At 41.6% G+C, this 18,848-nt stretch overlaps 2 protein-coding genes and 1 pseudogene across 3 annotated transcripts in view; 2 read left to right on the forward strand and 1 right to left on the reverse strand.

The window, feature by feature from the left end:
- The window catches only part of LOC112909726 (zinc finger protein 559-like), a 32,984-nt gene extending 14,401 nt beyond the window's left edge, over positions 1-18,583 (forward strand). Inside the window, exons 5-10 of one of the 2 annotated variants that reach the window (XM_072721530.1) lie at positions 14,121-14,206; positions 14,791-14,917; positions 15,376-15,468; positions 15,939-16,021; positions 16,563-16,727; positions 16,891-18,583. In XM_072721530.1, the coding sequence (XP_072577631.1) occupies positions 14,121-14,192 (72 nt within the window). In that variant the 3' untranslated portion in view covers positions 14,193-14,206; positions 14,791-14,917; positions 15,376-15,468; ... (1 more) ...; positions 16,563-16,727; positions 16,891-18,583. The remainder of the gene's footprint in view (positions 1-14,120; positions 14,207-14,790; positions 14,918-15,375; positions 15,469-15,938; positions 16,022-16,562; positions 16,728-16,890) is intronic. The other variant, XM_025985763.2, reaches the window with a different exon arrangement.
- Positions 7,674-9,495, reverse strand: LOC112909687 (hsc70-interacting protein pseudogene; annotated as a pseudogene).
- Positions 14,121-18,583, forward strand: LOC112909723 (zinc finger protein 177). Its single transcript, XM_025985752.2, has 5 exons — positions 14,121-14,206; positions 14,791-14,917; positions 15,376-15,468; positions 15,939-16,021; positions 16,563-18,583. Exons 1-5 carry the CDS (start codon positions 14,174-14,176, stop codon positions 17,667-17,669), a joined length of 1,443 nt encoding a protein of 480 aa, XP_025841537.1. The 5' UTR covers positions 14,121-14,173; the 3' UTR covers positions 17,670-18,583.
- Positions 18,584-18,848: the final 265 nt, after the last annotated feature.

Raw genomic sequence — 18,848 nt, forward strand, 5'->3', positions numbered from 1 at the left:
CAAATGCATCACAATCACAAAGTGTTCTTGGATTGTATGAGCCTATGGTGGGTTGGTATAAATGCAGTTATCCTAACATGGCTTTTTACAAATGCTTTTGAGGAAATCTCCAGCATTTCTACACTGCTTACCCCAAATCTGACTGGACTGTCAAAGCCCATAAGGGCCGGGTTAAGAGAACCTGTGTCATTAGTTTTCAAATGAGATTCATACAAATGGAAAGTTCACATCTGGTGCAGTAGTTTTTATGCCAACCCCATTCATGTCCCCAGGTCCTGCTTTCCACCTTGAAGTCATCTCTGTGGGTTCCCTCCCCCACTCCATACCACTCCTCTGCCCCAAACATTTGCAACCATGAGAGGTAGGATCTGCCCTTGTTAGTCCTTTGAGTAGAAGCGCTTTGAGGCAAGGGCCCAGGATTGTTCACTGTAGTAGCAGGGAGCAGAGCTAGTTGTGAAGAGACATTCCACTGTGAATTCCTGGACCATTTGACTTTGGAATTTCTCTTTTCCCCCATTTCCCCAAAAAACTGTTAAACGATGGAATCAAATTTCACTAGTGAACTCTTCTAGGGTGTATTCCTAAGAATAAGCAGCCTAACCTGTGCAGCTGTGTCATTTCCTCTAGGAACAGGAAGCTCTGGGTTTGCACAGCGCAAAAACAAAGATGGCCAGGGCAGTTATTGGCCAAGGCTGTGTGTGTACAGTGGAGCTCAGGATGGGTAGTGGGTGTTTTACTTCTGTCTCAGAGTGTCCTGCTTTGTGCCCCAAGAAAAGTAGAGTCCTTGGTCAATAAAAGTGTGTAAACACCCTCACAGTTCACCTAGCAGTACCTTGTAAGGCTGTGCTCATTATGTGGTAAAGAATAGATGCCTCCTTGAAATCTTTTTTTGGGGAAATGTAAATTGAAGAATTTACATTTAAATTTTTTTTTGTTGTGCCCAAGATTGCGAATCCGAGAAACCACCAAGGAACCTACACTGATGGAAGTACACGAGGGTTTATTTACAAGCTCGAGCTTGGGTCCAAGTATACTCCACACAGCAGAGCAGGGGCTTGGACCCTGAAGTGGGTTACAGCTGGGTTTTTTATGGGCTGGTCTAGGGGGTTTTCAGAAGGGGTGGAGGAATTTTTTCCATTCCAATACGGGGGACAGGGTGGGGGAGTTTCTTAAGATCTGATATGGGATTCTCTGCCAAGGGCATTTGAGCTCTGTTGTCTTTCTGATAATGGGATTCCCTGTCTTACTCACAGGGGCCTAAGATGGCTGTACTTGTGCTAATGCTAAACTTGAGGTGGAATGGCCTTAATTTTCTCGGCCTCCACATTTTAAGTTTAAGTAATCCCTACACCCAACATGGGGCTGGAAATTAAAACTCCGAGATTAAGAGCTGCATGCTCCATCCGAGCCAGCCAGGTGCTGGAAAATTTTCCACTTTAAACACATGGTTCTAGGGCCTTCTGTTTACTGGCAGTATTTTATGGAGTTGGTCTGCCTGAGCAGCACAGCCCACCAGGAAGGGATTGAGATTTCTTTTAATCACAGATCTCCACTTCTGAGTAGCTCCATTAAATAATAACATGGTTCTCTTAATTCTTAAATCTGTGTCTAGGCAGATGTTTTATTCATAGAGGTATCAGGAAGAGTCACAAAGAGAGGGGGTTCTGGAGATTTTTTAAATCCTAAATTTGGAGTGTCTAAAAGTAGTAACAACACCCTCAAAGTACCTAAAATCCACCCCTTTCTCTACCGGATTGAGATTTTCACTTAAAAGTGAACTCATGGACTCCATTTAGGCAGATCTAAGTCAGTCTTCAGGGCCCTTATGAAGTACTAGTTCTTGTGGGTAGTCTTAAACCTCTGACACCCAACGTTTTGTTTTTACGTTTTTGCTTTTTAAGCACCAGAATATAATTCTTTAAATCCAGTACGACCTCCGCGGGGACTTAGGAAGATAGGAGGGGCAGTGACCTCACAAGTGAATCCATAGTGGCTTAGAGGTGAGGTTTAAGGCCCTCTTTCTTGTTCCTGCTCAGTCCCTTTTTCGAAGTCTTGGAGAGCTACCGTTTCCCCTTGGGGAGATCCTATAGCGTCAAAGACAGCTCTGCGGTCAGGAGCAAGTTGCTCCACTCTTCGGTTGCCCCAGTTGCCCCGGTTTTGTTTTTTGAGTCTACACCTAAGTCGGGGCTTGAATTCACCACCTGAGGTCAAGTGTCATTCCCTACGAACTGAGCCAGCCGGGAGCCCTCGCTTCCTCTTTGAGGGAATAGAAAGCCTTGACTTTTACCAGCCCCCCCTCCTCGGCCACGCCGCGCAGCCCCTCCCCGCACCTCAGGGCCCGGGGCAGATCCGCTCGAGGCCTCACGCGGCCCGAGGCCGGAAGCGGAAGTGCGCCGGGCGGGTTCTCCCACGGCCGGCCGCCTCGCCCCGCGCGCGCTGACCCGGGTTGGGCCCGCGGGCTGACGAGGGCTGTGTAGGATTAGGGAGAGGTCAGGGGCAGGGTTCCCGGCGCCAGCTGCTCCAGGGCCACGGCACTGCCTCCGGGCCCGGCCGTCCCTGCCGTTGCTCCCGGAGCCCCGACCGCCTTTCCTCCGCGGTCGCTCGTGACTTCGGCCCCGAGAGGAGGCGGGCGCGGAGATGCGGTCGGGCGCCTTGGTGAGGCCTTCAGCCCATCCCTGAAGTTCTCCCCCAAATATTTTTACTTATTTTCCCACAAGGAAATGCCATTTTCTGTGTCTCATTTCCTGCGTTAACGGCGTTATTTTGAGAGAACGAGTTCACAAAGATCTTGCTCCCACTCCCCCGCCCCCCCCCCCCCCCCCCCCCCCCCCCCCCGGCCTGAGTTACGCGGATCCGTCCTCGCGCCCTGTGGACGATGGAGCTAGTCCCCACCGTGGCCCGGTTCTCCCCGTTTCTGCACCGGGGCCGAGTTTCAGAGATAAACTTGTGGGGTCACGTATAGTATTTCTGGGTGTTGCCAACCTACCCGGTCCAGGGGGCTTGTTCAACTGTGGAGCTTGAGAGTGTTTCCATGACCTTATGATCTAAACTGACTGAGCCACCCAAGCGCCCCCTGAATTGTGTTTTTGATAGTTGGTTAGGATTATTAAGTTTTATGAAATACTATTACAAGACATTTTTATTGTGTCATTGAGATGATCACACTATTTACTCCTTTTATCTATGAATAAAACGAATTATATTAGATTTTCTAGTAAACATCTCTGGGATAAGCACAACTTGGTTCCGATGTACTATCATCATTTATTAATATGTTTGGTTTAAACTTTAGGTTATTTGTATCTGTGTTTATTCTTTTTAAGATTTTATTTGAGGGATCCCTGGGTGGCGCAGTGGTTTAGCGCCTGCCTTTGGCCCAGGGCGCGATCCTGGAGACCCGGAATCGAATCCCACATCGGGCTCCTGGGTGCATGGAGCCTGCTTCTTCCTCTGCCTATGTCTCTGTCTCTGCCTCTCTCTCTCTATCATAAAATAAATTTAAAAAAATTTTTTTTTAAATAAGATTTTATTTGAGAGAGAGCGCAAGAGCAAGGGGAGAGAGAAGCAGACTACCTGCTAAGTAGTGGGGCTCCATCCCAGGACGCTGGGGTCCTGACATGGGCCTAAGGCACAGGCTTAACTGACTGAGCTGCCCAGGAGCCCCATGCATCTGTGTTTTTGTTTTTTAAAGATTTTATTTATTCATGAGAGACACAGAGAGATAGAGAGGCAGAGACACCGGCAGAGGGAGAAGCAGGGTCCATGCAGGGAGCCCAACATGGGACTCGATCCTGGGACTCCAGGGTCACACTCTGGGCCGAAGGCAGCGCTAAACTGCTGAGCTACCCGGGCTGCCCTCATCTGTGTTTATTAATGAGATTTGCTTATAAGTTTTTTTTTTTTAATCATGGCTGTGTAATGTTTGATGTTAATATTATACCAGGCAGAAAGAACATTCTTCTTCCCTTTATAGTCTTAGTCAAGGTAATTCCTTTGATAAATCAAGCTATTATGTAAAACTTATAAAAGAGGTGTCTGCCTCCTCCTCCTTTCTCCTATGTGGTAATTGTATAAGGTGTTGTAATAGAATAATCAAAAGGCAAGCATGACATTGTGAATCTTGCACAATTGTGGAGTTTCACATAATGGCTAAATTTATAAATAAAACCTTCCAAGTATATAACTCTATATAAAGTATATAATTTTACAGATTCAGAAAGTTATTATCTCTACTAATATAGTAATATACAAACATGTGACATAGCCAGTCTTCATAAGTGTGTCTAATCACTGGAAATTTTTGAGTCAGGTTGGAGTTTTCTCCTCTGAATGGCAGAACCAACTTATACAACCCAAGCCTGGTATTTTCTTTGTGAGGAAATTTATTTATTCATTCATTCATTCATTCATTCATGCATTCATTCATGCATTCATTCATGAGAGACACAGGCAGAGGGAGAAGCAGGCTCCATGCAGGGTGCCTGACGTGGGCCTGGATCCTGGGTCTCCAGGATCACGCCCCAGGCCGAAGGCCGTGCTAAACTGCTGAGCCACCCAGGGATCCCTAGTGAGGAAATTTAAGTGCGTAGCTCTTTTTTTTTTTTTCTTTTGTTTTATATTTTATTTTGTTTAAGATATCTATCCAGGCAGTAAGTTATTGGGGCTGGGGATGCCTGAAATCTCTCTGAGATGGTCAGCAACAGCCCAGACTATTTCAGGTTTTTTTCAGCTTTTTTTTATTGTGATGAAATATACATAACATAAGGGGCACCTGGTGGCTCAGTTGTTTGGGTGTCTGACTCTCGATGTTGGTTCATGTCTTGATCTCAGGCTCCATGCTCTGGGGGAGCCTACTTAGGGGGGAAAATACATATATATTTTATATATGCTGTGTACACACGAATGTGTATATATGTCCTACACACGTGTGTATATGCCATACGTTTATATAACAACACATTATATGTGCATATGTGTTGTATACACGTAAATGTGTATATATGTTATGCATATGTGTGTATAACGTGTAACACGTGTACGTGTGTTATATACATATATTAAAAACATAAAATTTGCCATTATAAGCATTTTAAATATACAATTTAGTGGCATTAATCACATTCACAATGTTGTGCATCCATCACCACCAAGTTCATTTTTTGTAATCTTAGCATTACTCAGTTTATTTCTGTAGAGGCATTTCTTTTCTGAGTTTTATTTTTCAAGAAATTGATGTTTCCTGTGAGTTTTGAGCTTGGTTGGCATAAAGTTAATCATAATATCTTTTGTGTTTAATCTGTAGCATCTATAATTGTTTGGGGGGGTTCTTAATTTTCTTTGAGCCTTCTCTTTGCCCTTCTTTTTTTTGAATAATCTTTTCCTATTTTATTAATTTCAAAGGACCAAATTTTTTTTTTTGCTTGATTAACTTCTACTTTTTGGTTTTTAAGATTTAATTATTTATTTTAGAGACAGTGCACAAGTGGGAGGGGAGAGGGAGAGAGAGAATCTCAAGCAGACTCTGTGCTCAATGTAGAGCCTGACCCAGGGCTCAATGTCCAGGACCCCAAGATCCCAACCTAAGCTGAAACTAAGGATTATTGTCTGCTTAACCTACTGTGCCACCCAGGCCCCCTACTTTTTGTTTTCTAGTTCATTTTTTTTCTATCTTTTCTTCCTTCAACTTTTTTTCTTTTAGTTTGGGATTCCTTTTTCCCTCTAAATTCTTAAACTGGAAACTTAATTTTTAACTTCATTTTTTTCTAATGTAAGTATACGAAGGTTACTTTTTTCCCTAAGCACCACTTTAGCTGCAGCTTACAAATTTTGCTACTTAGAATTGATTGATAATCATAGTACTGTGTATTTTCTAATTTCCGATTTAATTGGAATAATTATATATTTTATTCATGAGTTATTCATAAATATGTTCTCTAAACTCCAAATGTATGGCTTTTAACATTAGATTGAACCATATGAACCTGCTAACTTTGCACTGCTTTTTTACTTGTTGAAATGGCAGTGTCATGTGGCTCAACATAATAGTTTTCTTTTTTTGGCTGAATTTTACTTTGGTCAAGGAACATACCTGTAATATAAATCCATCGAAAGCTTTAAAACCATTGCTCGCTTTGGCAGCACATATGCTAAAGTTGAAAGCTTTAAGACTAGCTGTATATATAGGAAGAGAGCTAGTTTTTGTAAACACTCCACATGTGGGGATGCTTGGGTGGCTCAGCAGTTGAGCATCTGCCTTTGGCTCAGGGTGTGATCCCGGGGTCCCGGGATTGAGTCCCACATCGGGCTCCCTGCATGGAGCCTGCTTCTCCCTCTGCCTGTGTCTCTGCCTCTCTGTGTCTCTCATGAATAAATAAATAAAATCTAAAACAAAAAACACTCCACATGTTTGAAAAAATGTGTATTCTCCATTTATTGATTGTAGCGTTTGTGTTTTAGGTGAAGCTTGTTCATTTTACTATTCAAATCTTTATTTTTTTAAGATTTTATTTATTTATTCATGAGAGACACAGAGAGGCAGAGACACAGGCAGAGGGAGAAGCAGGCTCCGTGCAGGGTGCCGGACGTTGGACTTGATCCTGGGTCTTCAGTATCACGTCCTGGACTGGAGGTGGCGCTAAACCGCTGAGCCATCTGGGCTGCTGTAATCAAATCTTTATGTCCTCATTTTTTTTCCCTCTGATCTCTGCATCACGGACAGTAGTGTGTTAAATTCTTTCACACTGATGGTGATTTGTCTATTACTCCTTTAATTCTGTTAGCTTTTATGAGACTATGAGTGTGTACAACTTCAGAATCTTTGTATCTTCCTAGCGAATTGAACCTTGTATCCTAATGTAGTTGCCTTTCATAATGCCTTTTTTTTTTTTTAATGTGTGAAATCAGGGGTTCCTGGGTGGCTCAGTTGATTGAGCATCCAGCTCTTGATTTCAGCTCAGGTCTTGATCTCAAAGGTTGTGAGATCAGACCCCCTGTTGGCTCTGCTCTGGGCATGGAGCCTACATTAAAAAAAAAAAAAAAAAAGTGTGAAATCAAACCATTTTGGCTAATATTTGCCTAGTATATCATTTTTATTTTTGAATTCAGTCCTTCTGTGTTGCCTTTTTTTTGTGTGTGTGTGTGTGTGTGTGTTGCCTTTTTTAAAAAAAGATTTTATTTTTTAGAGAGAATGAGCACAAGCAAGGGAAGGGCAGAGAAAGAGGGAGAAGCAGGCTCCCCCCAGAGCAGGGAGCCTGATACGGGGCTCAGAGCTCGATCCCAGGACCCGGAATCATGACCTGAGCTGAAGGCAGATGCTTAACTGACTTGAGCCACCCAGTGCCCTACTCTCTTAAGTTTCTGTTTCCATCTCCTACCTCCCCCTTTTTTTAGGGACCAGCACACTCTTTTCATGTTTTTAAATATTTTTGAGGTTTAAAAATGTTTAAAGTTTGTAACTCCTAGCAGGAAAACATTATCTAAATGAATACTATAATGGCAAACCACTGTAGAATGTTTCGGTTGCATGTGGGGCAGAGGGATAGGGATTCTCTTCACATCACCTCAGCTTTCTTCATGAGAAGGTCAGAGGTACACTGGTTTGTATTAATGCGACCTCCATTAGGTGATCAAAGTTGCTTTTCCTTCAGCAAGGGCTTTTCTTTGTCAGAAGGGCATTATGCTTGACCTCCAAATTTGGCTGACAATTTACTGATAAGATTCATAACCTTTGGGTTGCTCTGATATTTTGACATATTTGCTGGGTTCTGTGCTACATCCTGGAAGGCTACCATAACTTCTGGATCCTGCATGGCTGTAAGAACCTCTGGGTCAGTAAGAATTTCATTGAGCCCAGGGATTCCTGCCATTCCAGGCGTCTCGCCCTACCTTTCCAGGCATTCCTCCAGAAAAATTAATAGGCATTCCCCCAGGAAAGCCACCTGGGAAAGAGCCATACTGAGCTCCTGATTGTCTTCTGGCTTCTTCCTCCCTCAGGCCTCTCTCATGTTCTTCCGGGGTCTTCTTAACCCTTTCTATTCTTTCTTTGATGTCTCACTCTTCACGATTTTGCTCATACTTCCATGTTCAGCAATTTCCTGGGCCCTCGTTTGAACTTCTTTCAGCATTGCACTAGCATCTTCATAATCCAGTTTACAAGCAAGGGCAAGATCGTGTACTGCTTCTTCCCAATGACCCAGAAGTCTCTGTGCTTTCCCTCGCCACTTGTAAGGCTGAGTTGAATCAGGGTTTATTTCAATGGCTCTGTCACAGTCTCGAATGGCAGCATTTGGCTTCTGTAGTTTGATGAAGACACTAGGTCTCTTGGCATACAGAATGGTCAAGCCAGGATTCAGTTTGATGGCATCTGTGAGCAAGGCAGTGGCTTTCACCATCATTTGGGACATCAATGGCAGCCACTTTTTTATCATTTGCCTGATCCATCATTTCCGTGGTTATCTCTACATTTTCATCTCCCATTTCTTGAAGGGCATCAGTATCTGGTTCAGTCACACCTTCATTGTCCATTTCTAGATCACTTTCCTCACTTGATGGTTCGTCTGTCTTTGTGTTTTCCTCCGCCTTCTTACTGTTTTTTCTTCCTTGATATTGTCTTCTGATTTAGTTTTATGAGTAGCAGATGGTATTTTAACCCTCATGCTCTCCCACCACTTCCACAGGAAGCACATTTCCTCAGTGTGCTGAATGCTCGGATCCTGCTTCTACGTTTTGAGAAAAGCCCGAAGCTCGCTTACTTTGTGGGGTTCCGTGGTCCAGAGGCAGTGGCAGGCGGCAGGCGCAGCTGAGGTTGCTCCCTGATTCCAGGCATGGGTGCTAGCTCAGCATGGCTGTGTGGAAGGAGTTCATCTCCTCCCTTTCTTTTTTTCCTTTTTTTATTAATCCATTAACAAAAAATGGACTTATTAGAGAGACTAAGTCATTTGTCTTTAAAATGTTCTGTATTATAGATTTGGCTGATTGCTGCTTCTTGGTGTTTAACACCTTTATCTCTATTTCCTGTTAAAAGTCGCTAGTCTAGAAGCTTGGCTAGATTGAGGCTTGATTTCATAAATTCACTCTTAAACTAACAAAGATACTTCAACTTGATTTGGGATTTTAGGTTGATAGTTATTTTTTCCTCAGCACACCGAGGGTTTTATCCCATTCTTGTCTGACATCCATTGTTGCTGTTGGAACTGAGCCATAGCTTTTTTTCCTTTTTAGATGATCCCCCCCGCCCCCCGGCTGCTCTTAAGATTATGGGGGAAAAGTAAACACTGAAAAAGAAAAAATTACAATGAATCTAGATGTGGGTTTCTTTTTATTCATTCAGCTTGGGATTTATTTTCCTTTCAGAATCCAAAGGTTAGTGTCCTTTACTCATACTAGGAAATCAGTAGCTAGTTCTTCATCAAATGGTGCTAACAAAGTTCTAATCTGGTTGGAACTTTGCACTGAGTGTCTGACGTAATGAATGTATTTTTCATTTCCAAAAGTCATGTTAGTTTTTTTAAACCACTTGACCATCTTATAGTGTCTTATTCCATATTTATCTGAGTTTCTCTTAAGTCTGTTAAGTAGTTTTTTGTATTCTCTGTCTAAAAAGTCTAATATCTGAAGTTGTGTTTTTTGCTTTTATCCACTGCTGCCTGTTTTGGCTGCTTCTCACTCCTGGCACATTGTATATTTGCATTTTATAATTTTTTAAACTGTGACTTCCTCACTTTACTTGGAACATTTAAAAAATGTATTTAAGCAATCTCTACACCCAATATAGGACTCAAACTCACAACCCCGAGATCAAGAGTCGTACGCTCTTCCAACTGAGCCAGCCAGCCCCCCACCCACCATTTACTTGAAACTTTATATGTGGGAATTCTTTGAGACTTGGCTTGAAATTGAGTTTTTCCAAAATAGAACCATTTGTTGATACTAATTGCAGTTAGTGGCAATGCCATTTAGGACCCTATTTATTTATTTATTTATTTATTTATTTATTTATTTTTAAATTTTTTTATTTTCTAGTTTATTTTTTATTGGTGTTCAATTTGCCAACATATAGAATAACACCTAATGCTCATCCCATCAAGTGCCCCCCTCAGTGCCCGTCACCCAGTCACCCCCACCCCACGCCCAGCTCCCTTTCTACCACCCCTTGTTCGTTTCCCAAAGTTAGGAGTCTCTCATGTTCTGTCTCCGTCTCTGATATTTCCCACTCACATTTTCTCCTTTCCCCTTTATCCCCTTTAGCTATTTTTTATATTCCCCAAATGAATGAGACCATATAATGTTTGTCCTTCTGATTGACTTATTTCACTCAGCATAATACCCTCCAGTTCCATCCACGTTGAAGCAAATGGTGGGTATTTGTCGTTTCTAATGGCTGAGTAATATTTCATTGTATACATAAACCACATCTTCTTTATCCATTCATCTTTCCATGGACACCAAGGCTCCTTCCACAGTTTGGCTATTGTGGACATTGCTGCTAGAAACATCAGGGTGCAGGTGCATTTAGGACCCTCTTTTTTTTTTAAGATTTTATTTATTTATTGAGACACACACAGAGAGAGAGAGAGGCAGAGACACAGGCAGAGGGAGAAGCAGGCTCCATGCAGGGAACCTGACGTGGGACTCGATCCCGGATCTCCAGGATCACACCCTGGGCTGCAGGTGGCACTAAATCGCTGCACCACCGGGGCTGCCCTAGGACCCTCTTTAAGTGAAATTACTCTTGAGGTTTTCTTGCACTACACAAATAATGTGAATTTGGACTGAAACCTAAAGTTTTCTTTTTCTACCATATCTGATGCCAAGTTCTAGACAGGTGCACATCCTTGCTGTCCCCTTCTGTATGGAAGGTTGTTTTTTTTTTTTTTTTCTATTCTTTTTAAAACTCTTAATTATGGACTTTCAAACATACTCAGGAGTCAAGAGAACATTGATGAAATCTCCCTGCACCCATCATTCAGCTTCAGTGATTACCTCTGCTTTGCCATTCTTAATTCATCTGTTCTTCTCCTTGTTTACTGTTCCTGAGTTTTGTTTTCCTAGGGTACATAAAAACAAGTATCAGACATCATTATCATTTCACCCATAATTTGAGTTGTATCTCTAAAAGGAAAGGGCCTCGTGAGGACACAATGACCTAACCGAGTTTGAGGCTTAAACAAGGAAGGGAGAACTGTTGCAGATTAAGAGACTAAGGAGGTGGGGCAGCGCGGGTGGCTCAGCGGTTTAGCACCACCTTCAGCCCAGGACCTGATCCTGGACACCCAGGATCAAGTCCCACGTCGGGCTCCCTGCATGGACCACATTGGGCTCCCTGCATGGAGCCTGCTTCTCCCTCTGCCTGTGTCTCTGCCTCTCTCTCTCTCTCTCTCTCTCTCTCTCTCATGAATAAATAAATAAATAAATAAAGTCTTTTTAAAAAAGACTAAGAAGGCAATCCATTAATAAAAATAAACATTTAACAGGAAGTTCTTAGCATTATCACAATACCGTTATCATACCCCCTAAATGAATGCTATTTCTGGATATTTTCAGTGGTCTCTGGCTAAACAGATTGAGCCATACATGTAGTTCGGTTTGTCACTCCTTGTAGCAAGGTGAGTGCACAGCTTTGGATACTATGGGACAGGTTACAGGGTGTGGGCTCATGCCAGGTGCTTTTGGGGGAGAGTTCTGGATTAGATGTCAGGAAGTGAGAGTAATTCTGTGATTGGGTTTATCAGTAAAGCTTACCTAGAAGGAGGAAACTACACCACGCGGGGAGCTATAATTGATAAAGCAGCAGCAGTGGCTCATGTTGGCCAGAAAGAGGGGATGTTTGGTTAGTTTGGGGTTCTAGTAATGTTTATCTTTTGTTTGTGTTCAGACATGATTATAGAATGGTCTTGTTTTTGTCTTAGCATGTCACGGTCACAGAGTGGCCCTGTCTGCTGTCACTGTTCTGTGAACTTGCTTATGTTCAAGGGTAGAATGTGGCTGATAGTACCAGGCTGATAGTACCAGATCTGGCTGATAGTACCAGGGCAGCTCCTGGATGTCGGGCTGCTTTTCTCTTTACCAGTATCCTCGAATACCCAGTCTGTGTTCAGTTCCCCTAAAATGCCTCATAATATGTTTTTACCATTGGTGTTGTCTGAATGGAGATTGAAGGCCCACACACTGCAGTGGGTTCTTATGTCTCTTAACCAGTCTCTTTGCGGGTAACAGTATTCGCTTACTCTCTGTCCCCCAGATTGGGTTTGACTGCTTACATCTTCATGATGTCATTTTAACCTGTCAGTCTCTCCTCTTCCTTCTCTTCTATAAACTAATTACATGAAAGGATTTGTCAGAATTTTTGGCAAAAGTACTTCACAGATGGTGCTGTTTCTTCTTACATCATATCAGAACTTTTGTGCGATCCAGATACCTACTTTGTGATAATAAGATTTATCAGTTGGTTCTAGTATCAGCTTGATCCTTCCCTTATAAAGTTACCCAGCTTATTAACACAGTCTTCATTTATCCCTTAGTCAATAAGATTCCTTGTTAATTACAAAAGGAGAAAATGATTACTTAGAAAAACCTGTGGCATGCCACCTTAACCACATGATCAAAGTTATCACCAGTAATGAAACAGACTGGATCATGTGCCTCCTGATGTGGCACATGAGAAGGTCATGCATCAATCGTACAATCCTTCATCCAAAAACGAACTTTCTGAATCTAATCATGAGAAAATATCAGGCAAGCCAAAATTGAGGTGGGTGGAGTCTGTGAAACATCTGATCTGGATTCTTTGTATCTTGAAAGATGAAGAAGGGCTGAGGGACAGGTCCATATTAAAGGAGAGTAAAGAACTATGGTTAGAGGGCATGGTCCCATGTGAGAGATTTACAAAGGGATTGCTATAAAGGACATTATTAGACCAGTTAGTGAAATTCTGCATATGGAATATATATTAAATAATAATAATAATAATAATAATAATAATAATAATAATAATAATAATATTAAATCCATGTTAAACATTCCTGATTTTGATCATTGTGGTTATGTTAGAGAATGTCCAAGTTCCTGTGTTCCTGTGTTACTTTGAAGTATATAGGAGGAAAGGGTCATGACATCTATTTTCCCTTGAATAGATTTTTCTTAACATTGTTGCTGAAACAGATGGAATGCAGGAGAGAAAGACAATTTTAATGGTGAAGAGTCTGTGGAAGTTCATCATATTCACACCATCCTTCTTTTCTTTAAAATAAAACAGGACACTTATTCTTAAACATCTCCATTCATTTTTCACCTAATAATTTATTAGCTGTTAATTGTTGCCATGATCCATTAATTTACTAGTGGTTGCAAAATGGTGACTTTCTGACTCTAGCATTTTCTTTATAATAAATGAAGCTTCTTGTAAAACTTGTATGATTCTTCTGTAAAGAACTTTAACTCACACAATAGGGATATATGCTTGATTTTTTCCTTATAGAATTTTCAGAATTAGAAGTTGATATCCTGGCCTCCTCCAATTCTGACCATTAGGGTTTTTTTTTTAAATATCATTATGAATTCATGATTTTGTTTAGATTTGATGATTTCAACAGACTGCAGCCATTATTTATCAAATTGTTCCATCTTAAGAGGGGAGCTCTTTTAAAAAAAATTTCTCCCTGTCTTTTTGACACAACCCCATTAGCCTTTGCTGGGTCTCTTGCTTTCTGTAATAAGATGTTCCAGACTCAGCTTGAACATTTCATGTTCTACACTGGACTGAGCTATTTCTCAAAAGGGTCCTGATTTCTTTTATGGAAAGACTACCGACATTTATAGGCATATTAGTAGGAGAGTGGCTCATTGATCTTCACAATGCCTATTGATTGTAGACATTTTTAGTAGTTCCGTCTAGGAAAAAGTTCAAAAACTAAAAATAAGTGCATCTTATATTCCTAATTCCTAGCTGTTCTTGGATAGGGAGATAAAAATCCTAACAGTGTACTTACTATATGGTGGGTATGTATGTGTGCATGTGTATGTGTGTGAGTGTGGTCTGTCTGAAGCTAGTATGAGGAAGCTTCTAGGTTGTAAGTGTTGAATATTTGTCAAGCCTGGACTCTCCTGGCTTCTTTCTTCTCTAGGTCTGCTTGCTCAGAACCTTGTCTGGTAAGGCGGGAGACCTACAAGAGGAAGAATGGCTGCCAGATTGCTGACAACCTGGTCACAGGTACTGAGGAAATTATTCTGTTTCCAAAAAACATTGCTGTTCCCAAAGGACACATCTCTTGCCCATGACCCACAGCTTCAACTGAGCTGGCCTCAGGCTTCTCCAGTTCTTTGGGGTTCTTAGAATGAGACAAAGAATCCCTAAGACAGGCTTCTATTACTATAATATTTGTTGATTTCTTTTTTTCCAGATCTTCCTCCAGGTTAAGTATTTGTTCCATATTCTGCTGGATGCTATGAAGGAAAAGAGATTTTTTTTCACTAGGAAAATCATCCATTCATTTTTGAAGTATTTTTCTCATCCTGTAGTACAGTCAATCTATACTTGGTCTTGACTAAGACTGGAAGAGGCCTCGAAACCTAGTGGTGGAAAGATCAGATAAACCATGTATTAGACAAGCTACTAAAAACATGAGTCTGGATGAGATGGTCCAGGCAGGGAGAGTGAAAGAACTGAGCCTTGGGTCAGATAATGAGATCTATGTGTTGGTCTCCTTCCCCATTGCTGGCAGCCTCCCCTACCATTCCTTTGCTATATTGTTGGAAATGGGCCTTGGCTGAGCCAGAATGTTTGTGATGTTTCAGGATTCGGTGACCTTTGAGGAAGTGGTGGTGGACTTCTCTCAGGAGGAGTGGGCACTGCTGGACCATGCTCAGAAAATCCTGTACAGAGATGTGATGCTGGAGAACTTTAGGAACCTAGCCTCTCTGGGTAAGATTGGCCTCATTAATTTTCTCATTTCTTCATGCAGCAGACGGTCCTTCCTGACATACCATGTTCCAGGATTTGTGAAAAGAATGGTAATACATGGCAAACATAAAATGAATGGCGCCTGTCCTTGTAGAGCAGTCTTATGGCTTCCTGTAAAAAATGGACTGATTTCATTTTTCATTATTATTATAAGATTTAGGTAATTTGCCATATGTATCTGCTCTTGGGCTTGGATTTCAAGGGTCAGTTCTCTATGAACAGGGCATACATAGGTATATCTGTGAACAGATAAGTAGATACCTGTTTTGGGGACCTTGTAAAAGATCTGATTCTTGGGTCACTCCTGAAGTTGTATTTGCCTATCTTCCTCAGTATCAAAGTATTGGAATCAGTTTTGTGGACAGATTTCTTGTCTCCTTCACAGTTCCTCCACCTCACACATCTTTCTCCATGAGCAGGGTATCCTCTCTGCAAACACAGTCTAATCACGGAGGTGGAGCAGGAAGCACTGGGTCCAGAGGAGGGGGGAATTGTCCAAAGTGCCTGTACAGGTGAGCCCCAGGCAGAAAGGAGTCATTACATGGAGGAGCCATGTGAGGGATGATCCATTGGGGAGCGTCAGTTTTGGGATAAAGAGGCCATTACTTGAGCTTTCCATCTTTCACCATCTTGCCATTCATTCACATTTTCCTGAGAAAAGGCTGTTTTAATTCCACTTTCAATTTGATATTTCCTTGAATACTTTTTGTTCCATTCTCCCTACTTTGCTTTCCAGGTAATACACTCTAGTATCTCAAACCTTCAGAATCCTTTCCCATTTCCATTGCTTGTTCCTATCATTGGCATCTTCTCCCAGAGCCACATTCCTAGAACATTTCCTCTCATCACAAGTTACATCTTCTCTTTCATAATTTCCCTTCTGTATTTAGTGTTACTGAAAACAAATCCATAGGGTGCCTACCTCCTTTTTTCTGTTATCTCTATTTTTTATCCCAATAGTTATAAAAATTTTCAATTTCAGACTGGAATATGCAACTGAAATCAAAAGATGGAATTCCCATGCAGAATGTTCCTGGGGAAAAAACTTGCAATGGCATAAAAACGGTAAGATTCAGTAGGAATAATTCCTGTTTTTTTACAGTAGAAGTCTGTGAATGCCATTGAGTTAAAGCACCAGCTTCCAAATGAGGGGAGGCAGTGAGGCGTGGCATTTGCTCACCAGGAAGCTGTTTCAGGAGAGTCTTCCTGAATCTCATAAAATTAGGGAAATCTCTAAACCAAGCCCAACACTTTCTGCCCCACAAAGAATACCAAAAAGTAAACATTTATTTAAATGTGATTCCAGGAACCGCTGGGTGGCTCAGTGGTTTAGCATCTGCCTTCAGCCCAGGGCATGATCCTGGAGTCCCCGGATCGAGTCCTACATCAGGCTCCCTGCGAGGAACCTGCTTCTCCCTCTGCCTTTGTCTCTGCCCCTCTCTCTCTCTCTAATAGGAAAAAAAAATCACATACATACCACGAAAATAGTAAAAATGTCAGTTGTAATCATGTACTTCCTATGTATGGCAGAATGCACACAAAGAATTCTCATGAGTATAAAGAAAGTGATAAGGTCTTTAGTCACCACTTACTCCTTGCTCTGCAGGCACTAACTCAACCTGGTAAGAAACCCTTGGAATTTGATCATTGTGGAAAATTCTTCAGAAAGAACTATCACTTTACGTGTACAAGATATTGTGAGAGAGAGAAATGCTACAAATATAAAGAATATGGGAAAGACCTTGGCCATCCCTCAACTCTTAGCAGTCATGTAAGTACTCACAGTGGAGAGAAAGCTCTTGAATTTAATGATCATGGCAAATCTTTCAACCAAGAGGGATCCCTTAGGAAACACTTAAGGACTCTCACAGGAGAGAAATTTCAAACGTGTAGTCAGTGTCTTATGTCCTTCAGCTTACATCCTTCCTTTTCAGTACATGTGCAAATACCTACTGGAGAGGAACTCTGTGATTGCAGTGATTATGGAGAAAGAGCTTCCCATAGTGTCCACAAAACAATGTGTACCATGGAGGAAAGCTCAGAATGTAATGAGCATGGGAAGGTGTTCGCCAGCCCCTTTTCCCTTCAGAAATGTGTGAGACCTCATGCCGGAGAGAAGCCTTACGAATGTAGTGACTGTGGGAAAGCCTTCATTTTTCAGTCTTCCCTTAAAAAGCACGTGAGATCTCACACTGGAGAGAAACCTTATGAGTGTAATCACTGTGGAAAATCCTTCAGCCAGAGCTCTCATCTTAATGTGCACAAAAGGACTCACACTGGAGAGAAACCCTATGACTGTAAGGAATGTGGCAAGGCTTTCACTGTTCCTTCATCCCTTCAGAAGCATATGAGAACCCACACTGGAGAGAAGCCCTATGAATGCAGTGACTGTGGGAAAGCCTTCATTGACCAGTCATCCCTTAAGAAACATACACGGTCTCACACTGGAGAGAAACCTTATGAGTGTAGTCAATGTGGAAAATCCTTCAGCACAGGCTCTTACCTCATTGTGCACAAGAGAACTCACACTGGAGAGAAAACCTATGAGTGTAAAGAATGTGGGAAGGCCTTTAGGAATTCTTCCTGCTTAAGAGTACATGTGAGAACTCACACAGGAGAGAAGCCCTATCAGTGTGTTCAGTGTGGGAAGGCATTCAGCACCAGCACTAATCTTATAATGCACAAACGAATACATACTGGGCAGAAAGTATGAATGAAATGAGTAGAAGAAAGCCTTAACTAGGCCTTCACACCTCATTCTTCATTTTAGAACTCACACTGGAGAGCAGCCCTGTTGTGACTAATATAGAAAGCCTGCAGGCACAATTCTTGACTTATGCTACCCTGGGACCAATCTTATGAATGTTACCATTCTGTGATTGTCTTTTATCAATGAATGTTTCATCCTGAAAGTCTGTTAACTGATGAGTATTAAAAGTTATATGGCACTTAATCTACATCACAAAAATTTTGATAAATAACATTTTTACCATGAATTTAGTACTAAATGTTGTCCAATCATCATCAAGATACCTTGGACCTATAGGTACTTAGAAATGTATTTTTTAATGTGCAGACTCTACATATTTTAGTTATTTTTTATAGATTCCTAATTTAATTACATTATACACAAATGTATGGTCTTCATGATACAGATTCCGTATGACATTATTCAAACAGAAAATTGTTGGGAGACTTGCTTGTGGTCTCAGATACAAGTATCTTCGATCCATTCCTCCCTCCCTTTCCTAAAAGTAACAAAACTACAACTGTGTTCAAGTTGGCAGTGTGGACAATTTTTTAAGGACTCCTGTCTCAACTTTCTTTGCCGCTGTGAATGCCCATGAGCCCCTGGCTCTGTTCAGTGAGAAACAGGCAAAGGTGACTGCTTGTGGGCTCTAAAGAAGCCCATGGCAATGGGAGTGTCTCGTCTGCATTTTTGTTTCACCATTTGCCCTGTGGTCTCATCTCATTTTCTCTCCTAGAAAACAGACCAAGAGGATCATAGTCAGAAGCTACTGATTATACAACAGGGACATACAGTATTATTTGGTTGTACCAACTCTGTGATGCTTATTTCTGGGCTTCATGTAATAAGAGAAAAATAAACTCCTTAACTGATGCAAACCACTCTGGAGGGAAGATTCTGTTACAAGGGATTTCAGTTAACTGATAATCTCTCATATGTGGTCAAGTTTTGTGAATCCTTTAAGTATGGTTGAAAACAATGCCTGTTCTGCAATTATTTGGTATAATCAGTTCTCAGTGTGTCTGATGGATGATCTTACTGTTCTTAAAATTTGTATCATTACAAACCTTCTTTCATTTGTCCTTTATTGAAAGCAGTATGTTAAGATGTGTCACTATTACTGTGGGTAGTCAGATTTTTTTT

Source organism: Vulpes vulpes, chromosome 9 (assembly GCF_048418805.1).
Source record: "Vulpes vulpes isolate BD-2025 chromosome 9, VulVul3, whole genome shotgun sequence".
Lineage (NCBI taxonomy): Eukaryota > Metazoa > Chordata > Mammalia > Carnivora > Canidae > Vulpes > Vulpes vulpes.

What these genes read in the sequence shown, in the direction of transcription:
- LOC112909723 (XM_025985752.2), top strand. Translation starts at nt 14,174, where the DNA reads ATGGCTGCCAGATTGCTGACAACCTGGTCACAG. An exon ending in TGTCCAAAGTGCCTGTACAG is followed by an intron (nt 15,469 to 15,938) that starts GTGAGCCCCAGG and finishes TTTCAATTTCAG; the next exon opens with ACTGGAATATGCAACTGAAA. An exon ending in CTTGCAATGGCATAAAAACG is followed by an intron (nt 16,022 to 16,562) that starts GTAAGATTCAGT and finishes CTTGCTCTGCAG; the next exon opens with GCACTAACTCAACCTGGTAA.